A 22,030-nucleotide genomic window follows, 5' to 3' on the forward strand; every position below is an offset into this window, starting at 1 on the left:
ATATCTCAATTAAGGAGCAACAATAAAATAACAGTAGGGAGGCTATATACACGGGTACCGGTACAGAGTCAATGTGCGGCGGCACAGGTTAGTCGAGYTAATATGTACARGTAGGTAGAGGTAAAGTGACTATAAATGTATAATAAACAGAGTAGCAGTAGCGTAAAAATGGGGGGTGGGGACAATGCAAATAGTCTGGGTAGCCATTTGATTAGCTGTTCAGGAGTCTTATGGCTTGGGGGTAGAAGCAGTTAYGAAGCCTTTTGGTCCTAGACTTGGCGCTCTGGTACCGCTTGCCGTGAAGTAGCAGAGAAAACAGTCTATGACTTGGGTGGCTGGAGTCTGACAATTTTTAGGGCTTTCCCAAACACCAAACGCATCTGCTTCACACAGACCAACCAAGGATACAAAGGGAAGACGGACCAGGGAGGAGGAACAAAGAGCTGTCAGTCATTCATGCACTTTCAGACTACTGAGCAGATCTGTACTGCGCTGGCCTGGTTGTACATCTACATTTTTAATACTGAAAAGAACAATAGGAAAAMAAAATAGAACAGTATGTTTTGGGTCAGCACAGCAGTGTGAAAACGGTATTACAAGCACCAGGGCAGCAACCCTCCTCTCCACGCAAACCACTCTTCTGGAGCTAAAGCAGACTTTTCCACAGCTCCTTCGCGTGCCTCCGTACATGCCACAGCAGATGCACTGTGCTTCTGCARACACTCCCCCAAACAGAACCAAGCCACAGCAGAGTAGCTGGGTCCCCAAGCTGCTCTCATAAACAAACAATTATGCACGCATTGTCGTTTAAACGCAAACCACCAAATCAAGCCTAATTAATTGCAAAACCCAACTTCAGAAATACCAGGGGCAATTTTGTGAAATTGGATCAGAGGAATTATTTCWAAATGCCTTGTGTTTTCAACAGACTAAAAATGGCACATTTTACTTTTAACAGCAAACAAACAAAAGCAGTGTTTTTGTGTGGGTTTCTGAGGGGATTTATTGAGATAGATAAGTAAGACCCAGCTGCTATAACAGTGGGAGGCAGTTTATCACAGGCGAACACAAAAACGTCAGGAATAACAGAATTAAAAAAAAAAAGTTTCTCAATTGTTATCCCAGAGTTCAGTAGGGACCCACTACTGCGATGCGGGTGGAGAATGTACTGATATAAACTTAAATCTCTTTATCTAGACTAGAAGGTCACAAGAAAATAGCAGTTGAACATCAAAAATGTGTTAAGTATAAATGGGTTAGCAGGGCACAAAAATATGTGAAAACCTAAACAACTAGAACACTGATATCCTCTCGGTTCTATGTGGTAGACCTCTAAAAGGGATAACAGTTAATTGGAACTTCCAAACCAAAACTCTCAGCAGCATGCAGTGTTGTACAAACATTACCAACCAGTCTCTACGTTCTCCATCTAACCCACAATGCCCCCTGCTGAACTGTGGAGGGCACATTCTGGTTGGTGGGCAACTTCTCCCAGCTTTATTTTATGTCTTTGTTTGCATTCAGACATAGGCCCAGCACTTCACCTCTAAAGCCAGTAGACAACCCTTGGGCTTAATAGCTACCACCACTAGGTCTGGCAGGTTGGTGCAGTACTAGAGTAATGACTGGCTGGTAAATGAGAGCGAGAGACACGGTCTGTGAGACCGTGACCTCTCCCTGCGTGAGTTGTGGAAAATGAGCCATCACACCCCCAACATCTGACCATTGCCATAGGGGTTGGGAGAGGTTATGACAACACACACACACAAATTCCCATCGAAGAGCTACACTTTCCTGTATCACTACTGGCTGATGCTGTCCCAATATAAACACACACACGTACACTAGCGTTCAAAAGTTTGGGGTCACTGTTTTTGAAAGAAAAGCACATTTTTGTCCATTAAAATAACATAAAATTGATCAGAAACAGTGTAGACATTGTTAATTTTGTAAATGACTATTGTAGCTGGAAACGGCTGATTGTAGATATTCCATAAAAAACATAGGCGTACAGAGGCCTATTATCAGCAACCATCACTCCTGTGTTCCAATGGCACGTTGTGTTAGCTAATCCAAGTTAATCATTTTAAAAGACTAATTGATCATTAGAAAACCCTTTTGCAATTATGTTAACACAGCTGAAAACTTGTGCTGATTAAAGAAGCAATAAAACTTGCCTTTTATTTATTTATTATTATTTATTTACCGTTATTTTACCAGGTAAGTTGACTGAGAACACGTTCTCATTTGCAGCAACGACCTGGGGAATAGTTACAGGGGAGAGGAGGGGGATGAATGAGCCAATTGTAAACTGCCTTGCCTTCTTTAGACTAGTTGAGTATCTGGAGCATCAGCATTTGTGGGTTTGATTACAGGCTCAAAATGGCCAGAAACTCAGTCTATTCTTGTTCTGAGAAATGAAGACATTTCAGATCACCATTATACTCTAACAGAAAATACAGACATGAGTTTGTTGCTTTGGTAACTTACGTAACAAGCAAGATGATTCTGTAGCCAACTATGAAATGGGCGGAATTAGTCAGGTTAAACCTTGTTAACCACCTAGAAAGAAGCTCCAMTGAGACYGATGAATCTGAACAGGGCATGATGACAGATACTGGCTGTCTAGAACTCCAACAGAAACGTCTAAACAACTATAACGAATAATTAACCAACTTTGTCTTTGACAGAATCCTATGAAAGTGACCATTTCAAAACTTGTAATAAATMCATCAGACTTCGTAGCTACTGTACAACGCAATCAAAAAGGTGTCTGATATCCCAGTCAATAAAAAGTGACTTCATGTTACATGTTTTTATTTTTTATTTAAGAAAGCATCTCAATTGATAATGTACAAAATCAAATAAAAAGGATGACAAAAAACAAATGAACATTGTTAGTTGATAAAATCCAATTAGCTGTTGAAATAACCACTACTGTAAGAGTAAATAATGCAACAAGGACATTTTTATAAGTGGGTCCAACTGAATCACATCTGATTACATAAAGAAAACATGCCAAGACTCAATCTCCCTCTGCTTCCAACTCTTCAYTAATTTCACTAGCATCTTTAACATAATTTTTACTGACATCAAACCCAGTGTCATTACCATTAGCACCATGATCGATATTAATATTATCATTACTATTGACTGGGAAATGGCTCAAGAGATTAACAGACTGCAGGTTCTGGCTCATTGCCTTACTCTCTCTGGGTCCCCTCTGATTTGTCATCAACAGTTTCAGTAGCAGCAATCACTGCATCTCCAATACAACAACCACCAGAATGGGTATCAACATGGTTATTACCACCATTTGGGTTGTRGTCACCATGGAAACCATCAACTGGCATCTCATCATCCCCATTATCATCATCACCATGGGCAACAACAATCTCTTTGACCATCTTATCAGCTTCAATATCATCATCTCCAATCTCCCCATCCTCAAGTTCCTCTGGTTCTCTCTTGGCTCTTTTCTTCTTGGGTGGGTCAGTCTCAGGAGAGCTTCCCAGGAAGGGTGGCCCCAGTTGGGGCCGTGAGACCTCCGTCCCCCCCTCCTCCCTCCGACCGTTACCCCGCCATGCCCCCTCTATCATGGGACTGCCATGGGCCAACACAGGCTCCACTGAAATGAAAGGGCGGTGGTGGGCAATCGTTAACAGGATGTGGGAGTTGCCATSCTGCGTACACACACATACTGCAGTCTCACCATGCTTAACAGACACACATGCACACACTTATACATTTGCACGGGCAGGGTCTGGCTACGCTGACGAAATAATTTGGCTCAGTGGGCCTTAGTCAAATGAGGCGGCGTGCCAGACCATTAGCTTTGCAATAATATACGGCGGACGTTTGTTGTAGGAGAGGGTGAGGAATCAGGGGGCGCGAAAGTGTTATATCAATGTGAAGAAATACTCCARGACCAAAAGCTCCTTTTTCACTGTAAACATTTTCAGAAAATTGATTAGAACATMTCACAAGATTAATACCCATGTGAAGAGAATGAAAGAATGAGGCTGACAAAGTGAGATGACTTGTTATACATTTTAGTAATACAGTTGAAGTCGGAAGTTTACATATACCTTAATCAAATACATTTAAACTCAGTTTCACAATTCCTGACATTTAATCCTAGTAAAAAAGTACCTGTTTTAGGTCAGTTAGGATCAKCGCTTTATTTTAAGAATGTGAAATGTCAGAATAATAGTAGAGAGAATGATTAATTTCAGCTTTTATTTCTTTCATCACATTCCRAGTGGGTCAGAAGTTTACAACACTCAATTAGTATTTGGTAGCATTGCCGTTCAATTGTTTAACTTGGGTCAAACGTTTRYGGTAGCCTTCCACAATAAGTTGGGTGAATTTTGGCCCATTCCTCCTGACAGAGCTGCTGTAACCAAGTCAGGTTTGTAGGACTCCTTGCTTGCACACGCTTTTTCAAGTCTGCCCACAAATTCTCTATAGGATTGAGGTCAGGGCTTTAAGAAGCCCACTCCAATACCTTGACTTTGTTGTCCTTAAGCCATTTTGCCACAACTTTGGAAGTATGCTTTGTCCATTTGGAAGACCCATTTGCGACCAAGCTTTAACTTCCTGACTGATGTCTTGAGATGTTGCTTCCAAATATCCACATCATTTTCCATCTTCAGAGCCGATCTATTTTGTGAAGTGCACCAGTTCTTTCTGTAGCAAAGCACCTCCACAATGATGCTGGCCACCCCGTGCTTCACGGTTGGGATGGTGTTCTTTGGCTTGCAAGCGTCCCCTTTTTCCTCCATAACATAATGATGGTTTTATGGCCAAACAGTTCTATTTTTGTTTCATCAGACCAGAGGACATTTTCTCCAAAAAGTACAATCTGTGTCCTCATGTGCAGTTACAAACCGTAGTCTGTCTTTTTTATGGCGTTTTGAGCAGTGGCTTCCTCCTATGCTGAGCAGCCTTCAGGTTATGTCAATATAAGACTCGTTTTATACTGTGGATATAGATTCTTTTGTACCGGTTTCCGCCAGCATCTTCACAAGGTCCTTTGCTTTCTGGGATTGATTTGCACTTTTCGCACCAAAGTACGTTCATTTCTAGGGAGCAGAACGGTCTTCCTTCCTGAGGGGCATGACGCCTGCGTGTCCCATGGTGTTTATATCTTGGGTACTATTGTTTGTAACAGTTGAACGTTTGGTACCTTCAGGCGTTTGGAAATTGCTCCCAAGGATGAACAGACTTTGAGGTCTACAATTGTTTTTCTGAGGTCTTGGCTGATTTCTTTTGATTTTCCCATGATGTCAAGCAGAGGCACTGAGTTTGAAGGTAGGCCTTGAAATACATCCACAGGTACACCTCCAATTGACTCAAATGATGTCAATTAGCCTATCAGAAGCRTCTAAAGCCATGACATCATTTTCTGGAATTTTCCAAGCTGTTTAAAGGCACAGTCAACTTTGTATGTAAACTTCTGACCCACTGGAATTGTGATTAAGTGAAATAATCTGTCTGTAAACAATTGTTGGAAAAATTACTTAGGACATCTACTTTGTGCATGACACAACAGACTTCCCGAAACTAGTTTGTTAGCAAGAACTTTGTGGAGTGGTTGAAAAACGAGTTTTAATGACTCCAACCTAAGTGTACGTAAACTTCTGACTTCAACTCTATATATGAAGCGTCTTAAAATTTGTGTATTCATCTTAAGATAGCTGGGTGAGAACCACATCACAGTAAGTACATTTTCCCCCAATAAAGTAGTTAAACAGTCAGTGCTAGTAGGAATATATCATTGTTTGAAGTGGGGCTTATCATAGGGCATGACTCAACCCAAAGGAACCGTGACTGACCGTCACTCACTGACCAGACCAGGGATGGGCAACTTTGATGGGGGTGGGGGATGCAAAAAATCTGAACACGAGGGGCCGCAGTTGCTGTTTTAAAGCTAGTTTTCGGCAATTCTACACATTTTGTCATGAGGCGGAAAGATTAAACCATTTTTAAAACATTTGTATGAAATTAGTTATGTTTTTACAGTTAATTTCATGCAATTCTACTAATTTTGCCATGGSGCAGAAAGGAAAATTAGCYGTTTTACAGCTAATTTCSTGCCATTCTACACATTTTGCCATAGGGTGGTAAGAAATGRTTGCAGTRTTTAATATATGAGGGAGACTAACAAAATCGATGGTTGATTACTACAAGTTTAGATAGCTGGCCGATAGACTAACTTACCAATCCAAAAAATGTTAGCCGACATGGGCTAATTGAGTGATTATCAGTGACTGATAAAACTGTTGGGGGGGATTTACCCGAGGGCCTTCAAAAGGGGGGCTGCCAGTTGCCCATCCTTGCCACAGAACAAGCTGCCAGAGCCAGTAAGGACCACAACAGATCTTCTCTGTAAATACACAGCTGTTCCGCCACAGGGTCCGATGTGTTATCACCTCATGCAGGCGTCTCTCTGTTGTGGTGACTCAGTAGTAATGTTACTATAAAATTGACACTACAGAGATACAGCTTGGCAACACCGCCTTATCGGAAACAGACAGCATACCACAGGGTCCGATTACCCTTCATCACTTCCTACAGGCTTTTCTCTCAGTGTTGTGAGACTCTCTCAGTAGCAGAACAAGTATTAGAGTTACAGTGTAACAGCTTAGCAACACACTCGAGCTAAAATGACCTCAAGGCTCCATCTGTTCTGGGTCCCTGATAAGAGTCTGATAGGGTTACCGAGGCCAAGTGTGGTGATTTGATTAGGCCTACCTACTGTTTGTTTTTGTTGCTGTCCCTGACATTGGCATCTCCGGGCATGTACTACCTCAACTTGGCGTCTGTGTATGACGTAGCCTCCTGTAAGACTTGTCTTGATTATGAGATTAAGTAGGACGACCAACATTCTGGCCACTCTCCCTTACTGACTTAACCCTAACCCCCATCCATAATTTGAACAGTTCCTACGTGAATCATATTTGAGACACTTTCTGATAGGTGTTAGTATGTGTGACATTACACAGAACACACATTTCATCTGGGGCACCATGTTGTCATAATGGAGTCACTAGGAGACTGCAGGACATTAAAGGAAAACTAMCTTTTGGTATTTGTTAAATTAWCCCATTATTGAATACATCATACCGGCTGTATGTGTATTTTGAAAGTTACACATCTTGAACACTTMATTGCTGACATGCAAAATATATTTGGACTATATCAAACAAACTGCTGACTAATGAAACTAACTGGAGATGTCATGTTAATGTAAGGATAGACCAATTCATCATGTCAGAGTTCTGCTCCCTCACTAACACCAGCCTTGGTGAGGTTGTTCTTAGCGAAATGTTACATTAAAACTTTGCAGCTTACTGTAGGTGTGGTTGGTGTGCTTGTTATTACCTGGTCCTTTCAGTGGGTAGTTGTGGCAGTGGTCCTTGAGAACAATGTGTAGCAATGGGTACTCAATCACAAGTTTGAACTTCAAGTTTTCCTTCAGGGTCTTTGCCATGTCTAGCTCTTGATACCTAAACAAAAAAACAAAACGTGTTACTACATTACAACCACCAGAAGCTATAGCAGCCAGCAGGCCCCCCCAAGGTGAACAAAAAATGGCCGCTGCTCATCTCTATCCACACAGGTTTGGTCTAGTTTGGATACAGCTTATGTCAAAATGGACTTTTCATAGCAGGTAAGGATAATTAGGTTAAGGTTAGGAAAAGGGTTAGCTAAAATAAAAAAACAACCTATCTGCTCTAGCTGTAAAATCCTTCTATGACTTTATTGCTGAGGCTTGGTCAGTCTTTCGAGGAGGAGGGTTGATGGAGATAGGAGTCATGGTTTGGCACAGTAAAACTCCAGTGCTGATTCCCATCCCTCCTCATGGAGAATGGAAACTACRGGCTTAACCCGAGTCAATAACATCTCACCAAAAGTACTGCGGCCCTTGAAGTTCCTATTGTTTCACTCTCTTTTTGCGATTACATCAGTAGTGCCTGTGTAATCCTGTCGTGTTAGGGAAGATAGCGCCGACAAGATGCGCAAGATGGCACCGACATAGATGGTCGCCTCGCTTCTAGTCCTRAGGAAACTATGCAGTATTTTGTTTTATGTATTATTTCTTACATTGTTAGCCAAGAAAATCTTAAGCGTTATTACATACAGCCGGGAAGAACTATTGGATATCAGAGCGATGTCAACTTACCAACATTACGACTAGGAATACGACTTTCCCGAAGCYGATCCTTGTTTGCACCACCACCCATGGCATTAGATCTGATTCCAGAGGCCGGCCCAAAATAAACAACGTAGCCGCAGAAGAAGTAGACGGAGCGGCCTCCTGGTCAGACTTCGAAGGCGTGCACACCACCTACTGCGAGGTGAGGATATTACTCGCCAATGTCCAGTCTCTAGATAACAAGTTAGATAAAATAAGGGCAAGGMTTGCCTTCCAGAGACATCCGGGATTGTAACATTCTGTTTCACGGAAACATGGCTCTCTCGGGATATGTTGTRGGAGTCGGTACAGCCACCGGGATTCTTTATGTGTCGCYCCAACAGAAATAAACATCTCTCTGGAWAGAGGAAGGGCAGGGGTGTATGCTTCCTGAGTAACGACTCACGGTATAAATCGTAAATACAGGGACTCAAGTCTTTGTTCACCTGACTTAGATTTCCTTACAATCAAATGCCGACCATATTARCTCCCAAGAGAATTCGTCGGTTATTATCACAGCCGTGTATATCCCTCAAGCCGATACCACGACGGCACTCAAGGAACTTCACTGGACTCTTTGCAAACTATATATCATGAGACTGCATTTATTGGATGCTGTACCCACTGTGACTATTAAAACCTACCCTAACTAGAAACCGTGAATAGATGGCTGCATTAGCGCAAAACTGAAAGCATGAACCACTGCATTTAACCATGGAAAGATGACTGGGAATATGGCCGAATATAAACAGTGTAGTTATTCCCTCCGCAAGGCAATCAAACAAGTGAAATGTCGGTATAGGGCCAAAGTGGAGTCACAATTCAATGGCTCAGACACGAGACGTATGTGGCAGGGTCTACAGGCAATTACGGACCACAAAAAGYAAACCAGCCACGTCACGGACACCGACGTCTTGCTTTCAGACAAACTAAACACCTTTGCCCGCTTTGAGGATAATACAGTGCCACCGACGGGGCCTAATACCAAGGACTGAGGGCCCCCCCRRRRCRRCKWMGSCKACATTTAAATATCTTACTCACGTGTTAACCCTCGTAAGGCTGGCGGCCCAGACGGCATCCCTAGTCGCGTCATCAGAGCATGCGCAGACCAGCTAGCTGCTGTCCCCACATGCTTCAAGATGGCCACCATTGGTCTTGGGTACAGAAAGGCAAAGATAACTGAACTAAATGACTACTGCCCCGTAGCACTCACGTCTGTCATCATGAAGTGCTTTGAGAGACTACTCAAGGATCATATCACCACCTTACCTGCCACCCTAGACCCACTTCAATTTGCATACTGGCCCAATAGATCCACATACGATGCAATCGCCATCACACTGCCCTATCCCATCTGGACAAGAGGAATACCTATGTAAGAATGCTGTTCATTGACTACAACTCAGCAATCAACACCTTAGTACCCTCTAATGTCYTCATTAAGGTTGAGGCCCTCGGTCTCAACCCCACCCTGTGCAATTGGGTCCTGGACTTTTTGATGGGACGCCCCCCAGGTGGTGAAGGTAAGAAACAAAATCTCCACTTTGCTGATCCTCAACACTGGGGCCACACAAGGGTGCGTGCTCAGCCCCCTCCTGTACTCCCTGTTCACCCATGACTGCGTGGCCATGCATGCCTCTAACTCAATCATCAAGTTCGCAGATGACAATAGTAGTGAGCTTGATTACCAACAACGTCGAGACAGGGAGGTGGTGAGGGGCCTGGGAGTGTGGTGCCAGGAAAACAACCTCTCACTCAACGTCAACAAAACAAAGGAGATGATGGTGGACTTCAAGAAACAGCAGAGGGAGCACCACCCTATCCACATCGACGGGACTGCAGTGGAAAGTTAAGTTCCTTGGTGTACACATCACGGACAAACTGAAATGGTCCACCCACACAGACATTGTGGTGAAGGCGGCGCAACAGCACCTCAACCTCAGGAGGCTGAAGAAATTTGGCTTGCACTTAAAAGCCTCAAACTTTTACAGATGCACAATTGAAAGCATCCTGTCGGGCTGCACTGCACTGCACTCAACCGCAAGGCTCTCCAGAGGGTGGTGCGGTCTGCACAACGCATCACTGGGGGCAAACTACCTGCCCTCCATGCCCAGGTCAACTGTAAGTGCTGTTATTGTGAAGTGGAAACATTTAAGAYCAACAACGMCTCAGCTGCGAAGTGGTAGGCCACACAAGCTCATAGAATGGGACCGCTGAAGCGTGTAGCGTGTAAAAAGTTGATGTCATCGGAAGGCCAAAAACATAATCAACGACAACAACCACCTGAGACACTGCCTGTTCACCCCYCTACCATCCAGAAGGTGAGGTCAGTACAGGTGCATCAAAGCTGGGACCGAGAGACTGAAAAACAGCTTCTATCTCAAGGCCATCAGACTGTTAAACAGCCATCACTGACAGAGGCTGCWGCCTACATACAGACTCAAAATCATTGGCCACTTMAATAAATGTATCACTAGTCACTTTAATAATGTTAACATATCTTGTATTACTCATCTCATATGTATATACAGTATTCTACACCATCTATTGCATCTTGCCTATGGCGCTCGGTCATCGCTCATCCATATATTTATATGTACATATTCCTATTCCATCCCTTTACCTTAGGTGTGTGTGTATTAGGTTGTTGGGGAATTGTGAGATTACTTGTTAGATATTACTGCAGTGTCGGAACTAGAAACACAAGCATTTCGCTACACTCACAGTAACATCTGCTAACAATGTGTGTGACCAATAAAATTTGATGGTAATAGATCATGCTAAACGGTTAGCAGTCCTATGGAGTCACATGGTTTGCCTCTACGCTCAACCATTTCACCCCATCCAGCTTACCCTGTCATCACCAATAACCTAGACATGATATAGGCCTAACTAATATTCACTACATGACCAAAAGTATGTGAATACTCTCATTCCAAAATCATGGGCATTAATATGAAGTTGGTCCCCCCCTTTGCTGTATCACAACAGGCTGTGATTGGGAGTCCAATAGGGCGGCACACAATTGGCCCAGCATCGTCCGGGTTTGGCCAGTGTAGGCCGTCATTGTAAATAAGAATTTGTTCTTAACTGACTTGCCTAGTTAAATAAAGGCTACATTTATTTTCTGCTATAACAGCCTCCACCCTTCTGGGAAGGCATTCTACTAGATGTTGCAACATTGCTGCGGGGACTTGCTTCTATTCAACCACAAGGGCATTAGTGAGGTCGGCACTGATGTTGGGCAATTAGGCCTGGTTTGCAGTCCGCGTTCCAATTCATCCCAAAGGTGTTAGATGGGGTTGGGTTCAGGMCTCTGTGCAGGCCAGTGAAGTTCTTCCACACCGATCTCGACAAACCATTTCTATATGGACTTTGATTTGTGCACTGGGCATTGTCATGCTGAAACAGGAAAGGGCTTCCCCAAACTGTTGCCACAAAGTTGGAAGCACAGAATCATCCAGAATGTCCTTGTATGGTGTAACGTTAAGATTTCCCTTCACTGGAACTAAGGGGCCTGCCCAAATGATGAAAAACAGCCCCAGATTTTTTATTTTTTTTACATAAGTATTCAGACCCTTTGTTATGACACTCAAAATTGAGCTCAGGTGCATTCTGTTTCCATTGATCATCCTTGGTAAATTCAATTGATTGGACATGAATTGGAAAAGCAAACACCTGTCTATACAAGGTCCCACAGTTGACAGTGCATGTCAGAGCAAAAACCAAGCCATGAGGTCGWAGGAATTGTCCATAGAGCTCCGAGACAGGATTTTGTCAAGGATCAGATCAGGGGAAGTGTACCAAAAAAATGTCTGCAGCATTGAAGGTCCCCAAGAACATAGTGGCCTCCATCATTCTTAAATAGAAGTTTGGAACCACCAAGACTCTTCCTAGAGCTGGCCGCCCAGCCAAACTGAGCAATACGGGGAGAAGGGCCTTGGTCAGGGAGGTGACCAAGAACCAGAGGGTCACTGACAGAGCTCTAGAATTCCTCTGTGGAGATGGGAGAACTTTTTAGGGCAACAATCTCAGCAGCACTCCACCAATCAGGCCTTTATTGTAGAGTGGCCAGACGGAAGCCACTCCTCAGTAAAAGGCACATGACAGCCCAATTGGAGTTTGCCAAAAGGCACCTAAAGACTCTCAGACCATGAGAAACAAGATTCTCTGGTAGGATGAAACCAAGATTGAACTCCGGCCGGAATGCCAAGTGTCACATCTGGATGAAACCTGGCACCATCCCTATGCTGAAGCTGTGGTGGCAGCATCATGCTGTGGGGGTGTTTTTCAGAGGCAGGGACTGGGAGACTAGTCAGGATCGAGGCAAAGATTAATGGAGCAAAGTACAGAAAATTGATGAAACTGGCTCCAGAGCACTCGGACCTCAAACTGGGGTGAAGGTTCACCTTTCAAAAGGACAAAGATCCTAAGCACACATGGCTTCTCTGAATGTCCTTGAGTGGCTGGGCCAGAGCTGACTTGAACCCGATCAAACTGTAATCGCTGCCAAAGGTGCTTCACAAAGGCTGTAATAGCTGCCCAAAGGTGCTTCAACAATACGAGTAAAGGGTCTGAATACTTATGTAAATGTGATATTTTAGTTGTTTTTCATACATTAGCAATATTTCTAAAAACCTGTTTTTGCTTTGTCATTATGGGGTATTGTGTGTAGATTGATTAATTAGTTTTTTCCCCTCATCAATTTTAGAATAAGGCTGTAACCTAACAAAATGTGGATAAAGTCAGGGGTCCGAATACTTTCCGAAGGCACTGTATGCACAAACTATAAAGAACTGTTGCGGCTAGGAAGCATGCGGACTCCTTACGGAGAGGGTTGGAACATCACAATGTGTGAGGAGGAGCGTCATGGGGTAACTAAAGGAACGTTACAGCTGCCTGTGATTTAAGGGGCTCAGACATCTCCAGGGGAGAAAACAGATGATTAACCATCACACTACCCTTTCCCCCCTCACTGTCTTCTGCAGAGTGTCTGTTTGATATTTTAAACTAGGCAGCATTTCTCCTTGTCAGGCTGGCCAGCCCAGCTGCTCATTGGGTCTCTGCTCTACTCTGCAGCGACTGACTGAGGGAGGAATTCTCTGGATCCAAACGAGTGGAATGAATCAGAAATAAAAATCAACATTTCAAAAAGGTATTAAAGAAATAAACATCCAGCCCGAGGGGTTAGGGCTTTTTTTTACCCCCTTTTTCCTCATCCCTACAACTCCCGTACGGACTCGGGAGAGGCGAAGGTTGAGAGCCATGCGTCCTCCGAAACACAACCGCACTGCTTCTCGACACAATGCCCAAAAAACCTGGAAGCCAGCCACACCAATGTGTCGGACGAAACACTGTGCACCTGGCGACTGTCAGCGTGCACTGTGCCGGGCCCGCCACAGGAGTCGCTAGTGCGCGATGGGACAAAGGACATCCCTGCCAGCCAAACCCTCCCCTAACCCGGACGACGCTGGGCCAATTGTGTACCGCCCCATGGGTCTCCCGGTCGCGGCCGGCTGCGACAGCCTGGACTCGAACCAGGATCTCCAGTGGCACAGTGATGCATTGTCTTAGACCTCTGCTCCGCTCGGGAGGCCAGGGCTCTTGACGCTCGGGCTGCTTCTCTTCAGGATGTTTACTGGTTACACAGCTATATTTAGTACAGGAGCAGCCATTCATTTGATTCATACAAAATGTCTACCAGGAATATCAAGTAAGAAATTCAACACAGGCGCAGGATGACCCGGGGCCAACTATGGACTGTACTGTTCTGTCCAAATCCCACGGCTTAAACCTGAACCAAACCCAGCCCACCTAAAGGTAGCCAGTGCTCTATGAACCCCAACTTAAAGGTGCATTCTACAACATTTACAGTACATGTTGAGCTCATCGACCATTGCATGCATAGATCCAAATATGAAGAGTGCTTACATTTCTCCAGCCCCATCCTTCAGCTTTAATCCAAAAACCTTTTGTCCTTCACTCCGGGGGGCCTTTCCTCAAAACAAGGGAGGTGGTCTGAATCTTTCATTTAAAGACCCTTGCTCCCTTCGGTCTCAACATAGACTTTGATCTGAAGCCATTCTTGTGATTATGCTATTGTAAATGTTTGTAGCCAAATTGTATCTATTATAGAACGCTATCCATTTATGTTCTTTGGTTAATTCTCATATATTAAAATAGCATACAATGATATCAGGCCATACCCGGCCATGATAAGACACCTGTGTGTCTTTTGACACTATATAAATGAGTCGCCCCGCAGTGTCTGTCATTATACCCTGATGAAGACAGCTTGTCTGTCGAAACGTTGGACATAAATATTTTTGCATCTGAGCTCCTAGAGGGTGCGGCTCTCCTTTATTTTTTTTAAAGTGTTCCACTCCGCTAGCCAGCACCTCACCTAAATGGATGTGCGTTTCTTTCACCTCTAGGTGGTCTGAATCAGACAGCAATCAGACAGCAAAAAGTGTACTATAGGTAAAACTAGCCATATTGTGTATTCAGTCCCAGCGAACAGAATTACATCATAACATGTAATCACAGGGTTGCATAGGACGGATGCACTGGGTGGCCCAGACATGCTTGGGAGGCACTGAGCGCCTTTTGGGAGCCCTTCAATAGGATGTGACCCCGGTCAGGAGCCCAGGGCCCCTCTTCATATTACAGTTGGCTTGTTCCCCTCCCCATTATACCCTGCTCTAGCCTCTGCCCTGTTATGTAACTGTACCTTGCTGATATTATGAGCCAATTCCACCTTGGCCACGGGAGATGTCTGTCCTACTAAAACACCATAATGTTGATCATAAACACTAAGTAAAAGTAAAATGCCGCACGTAATGGTAGGCCATTATAGAGCCCTATACCAACGACCATTAATAGTGTGTGTGGGGGGGGTGATGAGCTAATAGGGAAAGTAAGAGTCACACCTCTGGTATTGTTCTCCTCCCTACTGTACTAGCTGGCGCTGTGTCGCGGGGTGGGCTAGCCGCTAGGGTAATGCAACATAACTCATTAACACACTCAGCGCTTCACTGACGTCTACCATAATGCTGACAGGAACACATTTCTGAAGTTTGCAACACCTCTCCTACCCTAGTCCCCCCCACATCTTCCTGTGTATGTGTTGTTAACAGGCAGTAGGTTGGTGAGAGGACGTGGTGCTGATGGATGAATATCTCCATTAGTCATAGCAGGGGGCAGGTCGCTGCTTTTCCTTTTCTGCTGCTAACCAGCTGTTCCTCCCCCCTCTCATCTACACCCTGGCTGAATCCCAAATGATACCCTATTAGCTAAATGGTGCACTACTTTTAAATCAAGCGCCATAGGGCTCTGGCCAAAAGCCATGCYCTATGTAGGGAATAGGATGCCATTTAGTACACACTCATATTTAAGGATTGAGGTTACAGCACAACCCACAGCCCCACGGTTAATAGTGTATCCTGACTGGACTAGTGAGCAACAAGGCCTCAAGGCTGGAGGAATCTACACACACCAGGGAAACAATTCAAGGGTGAAAATTCGTAGAAAATCCTGGAGTTTAACATGCCGTTTTCACTACGCGTATATAACCTGACYGGGATCTGATGCCCCTGGTCTGTGTATAGGGTAGGGAGTGTGTGATACTTACTTTGTATCCAAAAGAATAGAGAAAAGAGTCCGAGATGACTGACAAGAGGAGCCTCCTGGGATACCCATTACTAACTAAAGGACTAAAGCTTACTACACGCTCTGGGCAGACGCAAGACTCGGAGTGCTGCAATGTCAATTTCATCACAAAAAGGGGCGGATCCTTGTAATACGCTCTGGCATTCAACGTACTTTTTTACTACCTGACAATTGAGACACGCCGTATCATTCCTTCTGCAGCCATGGGGGCAGTGTTGTTGCTTGGTTCCTTGATCTGGTCTACAGGCTATTCATCAAAGCATTGATAACCAAATATAATCTCAGCGACTGTAAACCAAACAAGAATCCACCCAAAAAGGTACTTTGTAATAACTAATGATTCCAGGCTATTGTAGCCAGCTAGCCATGTGCTTTTTCTCCATGACCAAAACATGTTCTATTTTTAGCTGCTATCAGAATGTATACACAAACAGCATATCAAACTGGGATAAATGTTTTAGGTTACACCAGCAGGTATAAGAATATTTGTCAGGGCATATTTTTTCAACTATGATCAGATTTTCTTTTCACATGGAGATGTGGGAAGCTAAAAAGGCTACTAGATAGCCTCGTTAAAAAACATAAGCTAAAGATGACTAGCCAGGCTGCTACTAGCAAGGGAAGGTGACTTGTCCTTGCTTTCACAAAATATAAAAATAGAGATAACGTTGGCATCGCCCCCTTGTGAATGGGAGTGGGACCYGCYAGGATATCAGGTTACCAAAAGGTGTCCACTACTCCCCCCAAAAAATCCCACTCCACCCATGTGCACACGTGTAGATCAAATGAGTGAAGCTTGTGGTAAGTAACCTAAAGGACCATCTCAGGAGTGATATGGGCCGGGGGAGACTCACTGTCATGTTGATGCTAATTGCGATGCGAAGAACAAGTACCTCCACATTAGAAGGGTAAGTAAGGGGGCTGGTTGATTTGTAGACTGAAGTTGTGGGGTCAGAGGGCACAGCAGGTTATGAGTGTAGAAGATCAACTTTCTCTATGACTAAGTGGAAATGGGTGACAGCCAAGGACTGGGCGAAGCAAATGGGTGCTATCAAAACCAGCACCATCCCCTTCCCACACAAAGTATGTCTGTGTCCAGATGATCAACGGCATTCCCAAAATGTGGAATCAACTGGAATTACAGCACAAAGAATTAGGCCGGGGGAAATGAAAAGCTCTGCTTTCGCACTGCGTAGCTCAGCAGGAATTTACAAGGCGAGTGATGTCATGTTCATAAACCCATTAAGGCGATTTCATACATGCGGGATAAATCCGTCACGAGAGTGGCGAGGCCGGCGAAACAGGCGGAAACAGAACGCTCACATGGACAGAATGCCTGAGTGCTGACAGGATTCTGACAACACTTTTGATGAGATTACAAATCTTTGTTGAAATTTATTAGAACTTTGGTTGCTGGAACAATCTGATGAGACAATTAATTAATATCAATGGAATGGACAGTGCTGTTAATAGGAGAACTGAGGACCAATTTGGGTACATTTAACATCAGTTTCCCAGACCCATATTAAGCTAAATTCTGGACAAAAAAAAGCACTTTCAKTGGAGATTCTCTTCGCTTTAGAGTAATTCGTACCTCACAGAGTTGGCCTTCCTGCCCTCAGCCTTCATGAAGACCCTGACGTGATCAAATGGGCTGTGGACGTACATRTTCAACCTGAAAGACATAAATGAAAATGGGTCAAGGTTCGAGAAGGTATCAAAACCAGCTTTTATATAGAGACACACATACAGTAATACAGGGCTGTGGATAGGGTTTAGACGTGCACACATTTGCACTTATTTTCTTAAGAGGGGTCAACGAGAGGTCACAAAACAATGACTGAGCGCGACTGGGACTCTCTCAGCTACAGACTGGGACTCTCTCAGCTACAGACTGGGACTCTCTCAGCTACAGACTGGGACTCTCTCAGCTACAGACTGGGACTCTCAGAGCTACAGGTGACTAACATGCTGCCTGAGCCGCCTATAGACAGTCTACACTGGGAACCAGAGGCCAGACTAAGGTCCTTAGCCAGCGCGTGGCGAGAGCGCGGGGTCGAGGCGGCAGCGTTGGGTTCAAATATTTTTTAAAGGGAAAGATGGAGAGTTAGGGACAGAGAGGTGAGAAGTAGTATACTGTCCCCATAGTATGTAAATGTTATTGTATTACTGCATTTCAAGCGTGTTCTTCCCAAGTCAATCACATCCAAATAAAAAAGGCCACTGGAGAAAAACGATAGATGGTATTTTTCGTCTACCAAAATTGAATTCTCACTTTCTTTTGATTGCCTTTTTCTGGCAGCCGGTAATCTAAAATTAAAAGGAAACATTGTGTTTAGTTTATTATGTCGTTCAGTCGTCCCTTTTGCACAACATTCCCACTGTGGGGACAAGGGTTAAAGCTCTCACTTCATTCCTTGTAAAGTCACTGTACTGTGAGCCTAGACCAAGCAGTGTSATCCATCGTACTAGTCAGGCCAGGGAAGGAAGGCAACACAGCTGGGAGGTGTCGGGGGCCAACGGTGACATAGTGGTCTAAACGATCTGTATTCCATTTACTAACAACGAGCCAACCACCAGACAAGATTGATGGCATTCTGCTTCTTTGAGCAAACAAAAACATTTATAGAGAATCCATACAGTTATGGAATCGATGTGCATGATGCCAGTTAACCACAAGGAGCGTTGCCACATAATTGGCACGGAGGAATTGCTTGCGATGCCAGACTTCGTAGTCGTTTCCAACCAACGTGAGGATGATTTGTGATCAAGTATTGTATGGAAAGGGACGTCATTGTCCACAGTGAGTGTCTCACTCCATTTTAAATGGCATATAGCTCATTGCATAATTTACAATTTCACTCTCCATCGTAATAATGTTAGCTTTCTCCCCCTGCTGATAAGCACATTTTAATTGAATATACCTAGATACACCATAATTACAAAAGTGTGTGGACACCTCTCAAATTAGTGGATTCGGCTATTTCAGCCACACTTGTTGCTGACAGGTGTATAAAAATCGAGCTCYCTGCCATGCAATCTCCATAGACAAACACTGGCAGTAGAATGGCCTTACTGAAGTGCTCAGTGACTTCCAACGTGGCACCGTCATCAGTTCATCAAATTTCGGCCCTGCTAGAGCTGCCCTGGTCAACTGTAAGTGCTGTTGTTGTGAAGTGGAAACGTCTAAGAGCAACAATGTCTCAGCCGCGAAGTGGTAGGCCACACAAGCSCACAGAACSGTACCGCCGAGTGCTAAAGCGTTCAGCACGTAAAAATCATCTGRGCTCGGTTGCAACACTCAACACCGGGTTGCAAACTACCACCGGAAGCAACGTCAGCACAAGAACTGTTAGTCTGGAGCTTCATGAAATGGGTTTCCATGGCCGAACAGCCGCACCCACACAAGCCTAAGAACTTGATTGGCKTGCAGAGCCCTGACCTCAACRCCATTGAACACCTTTGGGATGAATTGGAACGCAGACTGTGAGCCAGGCCTAAACCCCCAACATCAGTGCCCGACCTCACTAGATGTTCCAACATCTAGTGGAAAGCCTTCCCAGAAGAGTGGAGGCTGTTATAACAGCGAAGGGGGACCAACTCCATAATAACACCCATGATTTTGGAACGAGAAGTTTGACGAGCAGGTGTCCACATACACTACATGACCAAAAGTATTTKATTTGGCAGACGAGGAAARGCTTTAAACTGCACGCTCGCTGTACTGAGGTACTACTGAGCTACTCACAGCTAAAATAAGTCCTTGGGGTTTGATCTACCAAATCCAATTTCATAGGGTTTTAGGGCACAAAACCACAAGAAATGTACAGCAATATCATGAAATAAAATACACATTTCCTTCAGCATACTTCTCACGGGAGAAAACCCCCTAACGTTAATGCAATTATACACGCTCAACGTTATGCAGCCTGCAAGACAAATCGTCAAACGATAGTTTGGACTGGATTGGGGAACAGTAACAGAGGCTTAATGAATTCACCATGGGTGTTTAATCATTTCTATATTTGTCCTTTAATACAATATGAGCCCTGTCGTACAGGGCTCCTTATGGCAGACAGACTTGATTTACAGCTGGTCTGACTGCAGTAGGAGACAACCCCAAAACATTTGCATGTTATAGCAACTGTATAAATATTTACCGTGATACAGAGAGCAAGGTTGTCCCCATTGACAATGAAGACAACTTTAAGAAAATGTGATGACTTCTTGTCTTCAAGGACAAAATGTAGAACTGTAAATGAAATTGCAGCTTTTGTATGTCACACTGGCGATGTTTCACTTTGTCTCTATTAGTGATCAGCATTTCAACAGCAGTTACATGTAATTCACTGAAATATAATTAGCTGTGTGCCCCACTCCTGTTGACTGTGGAACGTGAGAATGCAGTGTACTTAACACACTGCATGTGGCGTCAAGCAGTCAGGTTGTGTTTGTTTAGCTGTTTCAGGAGAAAACAGCAGGCAAGACAACYGAAAAAGTAGGTCATCCAAACTGCCCATCTAACTGGTGTTGATTTCAGACTCCATTACCACATTGTTAACTTTCTATTCCTGCTGTTGAGTAGACTACACAGTGACCGACCCAAAACCACAAGCTAATTTAATTTCTATATCTTAAAATCTCGAATMAAACAGTTAGACCATTATGTTGTTTGCATGTAGATTCCAGCTAGATTTGGGCCCTGGCTACAGCTCAGAGACATTCCTCTCTCTGAACCAGTCTATCTTGGTTTGCTRTGTTTCTAGCTTTCTGTTATCTAGCTTGCAAAATCACTTGATGGACCTTCAGCCATAGCCAACTACTGAACACCTGGAGGACAGGTGAGGCAGTCGTTAYGCAGGCTCTGTTTGGGAGGAAAGACAGAGGCAAACAACCAAACCGAGCAGATCAGGAAGGCGTGGATACTACTAGCTATTCAAATACTCTCCAAGAGCAGTAGCTCAACCAGTAGCTCAACCAGTTGTTTGGATTGTTTTGGACATTTGTTTAATTCGATTAGTAGATTATACAAGAGTGGTGTGTTCTTACTTTTGTCGTCTCACTGGCTCCGACTCTGTAGGGTGGATGTAGGGGGTGAGGATCTGCTTAAGTGTTTGGTCATCGGACACCCTGGGGAGAGATGGAGAGGAGAGAGAGAGAYGGCAAGAAAGGATTGACAGAAAAAGAGAGTGAACAACCAACCAATCAAGTGCCAAGGAACCAAACATGAGTCAAACCGTGATGAAGATCGATGACGTTCTTGGAGTGGTTTTAATACAGAGGGCTAACGATCTACATCACCAATCATCCTCACCATTAGAAGATACAGTGGGGAGAACAAGTATTTGATACACTGCCGATTTTGCAGGTTTTCCTACTTACAAAGCATGTAGAGGTCTGTCATTTTTTATCATAGGTACACTTCAACTGTGAGAGACGGAATCTAAAACAAAAATCCAGAAAATCACATTGTATGATTTTTAAGTAATTCATTTGCATTTTATTGCATGACATAAGTATTTGATCACCTACCAAAAAGTAAGAATTCCGGCTGTCACAGACCTGTTGTTTTTCTTTAAGAAGCCCTCCTGTTCTCCACTCATTACCTGTATTAACTGCACCTGTTTGAACTCGTTACCTGTATAAAAGACACCTGTCCACACACTCAATCAAACAGACTCCAACCTCTCCACAATGCCAAGACCAGAGAGCTGTGTAAGGACATCAGGGATAAAATTGTAGACCTGCACAAGGCTGGGATGGGCTAGAGGACAATAGGCAAGCAGCTTGGTGAGAAGGCAACAACTGTTGGCGCAATTATTAGAAAATGAAGAAGTTCAAGATGACAGTCAATCACCCTCGGTCTGGGGCTCCATGCAAGATCTCACCTCGTGGGGCATCAATTATATGAGGAAGGTGAGGGATCAGCCCAGAACTACACGGCAGGACCTGGTCAATGACCTGAAGAGAGCTGGGACCACAGTCTCAAAAGAAAACCATTAGTAAAACACTACGCCGTCATGGATTAAAATCCGCAGCGCACGCAAGGTCCCCTGCTCAAGGCCAGCGCATGTCCAGGGCTCCTGCTTGAAAGTTTGCCAATGGACCCATCTGGATGATCCAGAGGAGGAATGGAGGAAGGCCATGTGGTCTGATTGAGAC

At 44.2% G+C, this 22,030-nt stretch overlaps 1 protein-coding gene across 1 annotated transcript in view; it reads right to left on the bottom strand.

Annotated features, from left to right (window-relative positions):
• Positions 1 to 2,806: 2,806 nt before the first annotated feature.
• Positions 2,807 to 22,030, bottom strand: part of znhit6 (zinc finger HIT-type containing 6) — a 39,328-nt gene continuing 20,104 nt past the window's right edge. The window contains exons 7-10 of the mRNA XM_024004437.2: positions 20,918 to 20,998; positions 17,463 to 17,543; positions 7,387 to 7,511; positions 2,807 to 3,628 (exon numbers count right to left, since the gene is read on the bottom strand). Coding sequence (XP_023860205.1) covers positions 3,204 to 3,628; positions 7,387 to 7,511; positions 17,463 to 17,543; positions 20,918 to 20,998 — 712 coding nt within the window. The 3' untranslated portion in view covers positions 2,807 to 3,203. The remainder of the gene's footprint in view (positions 3,629 to 7,386; positions 7,512 to 17,462; positions 17,544 to 20,917; positions 20,999 to 22,030) is intronic.

This window comes from Salvelinus sp. IW2-2015, linkage group LG16 (genome assembly GCF_002910315.2).
Source record: "Salvelinus sp. IW2-2015 linkage group LG16, ASM291031v2, whole genome shotgun sequence".
NCBI lineage: Eukaryota > Metazoa > Chordata > Actinopteri > Salmoniformes > Salmonidae > Salvelinus > Salvelinus sp. IW2-2015.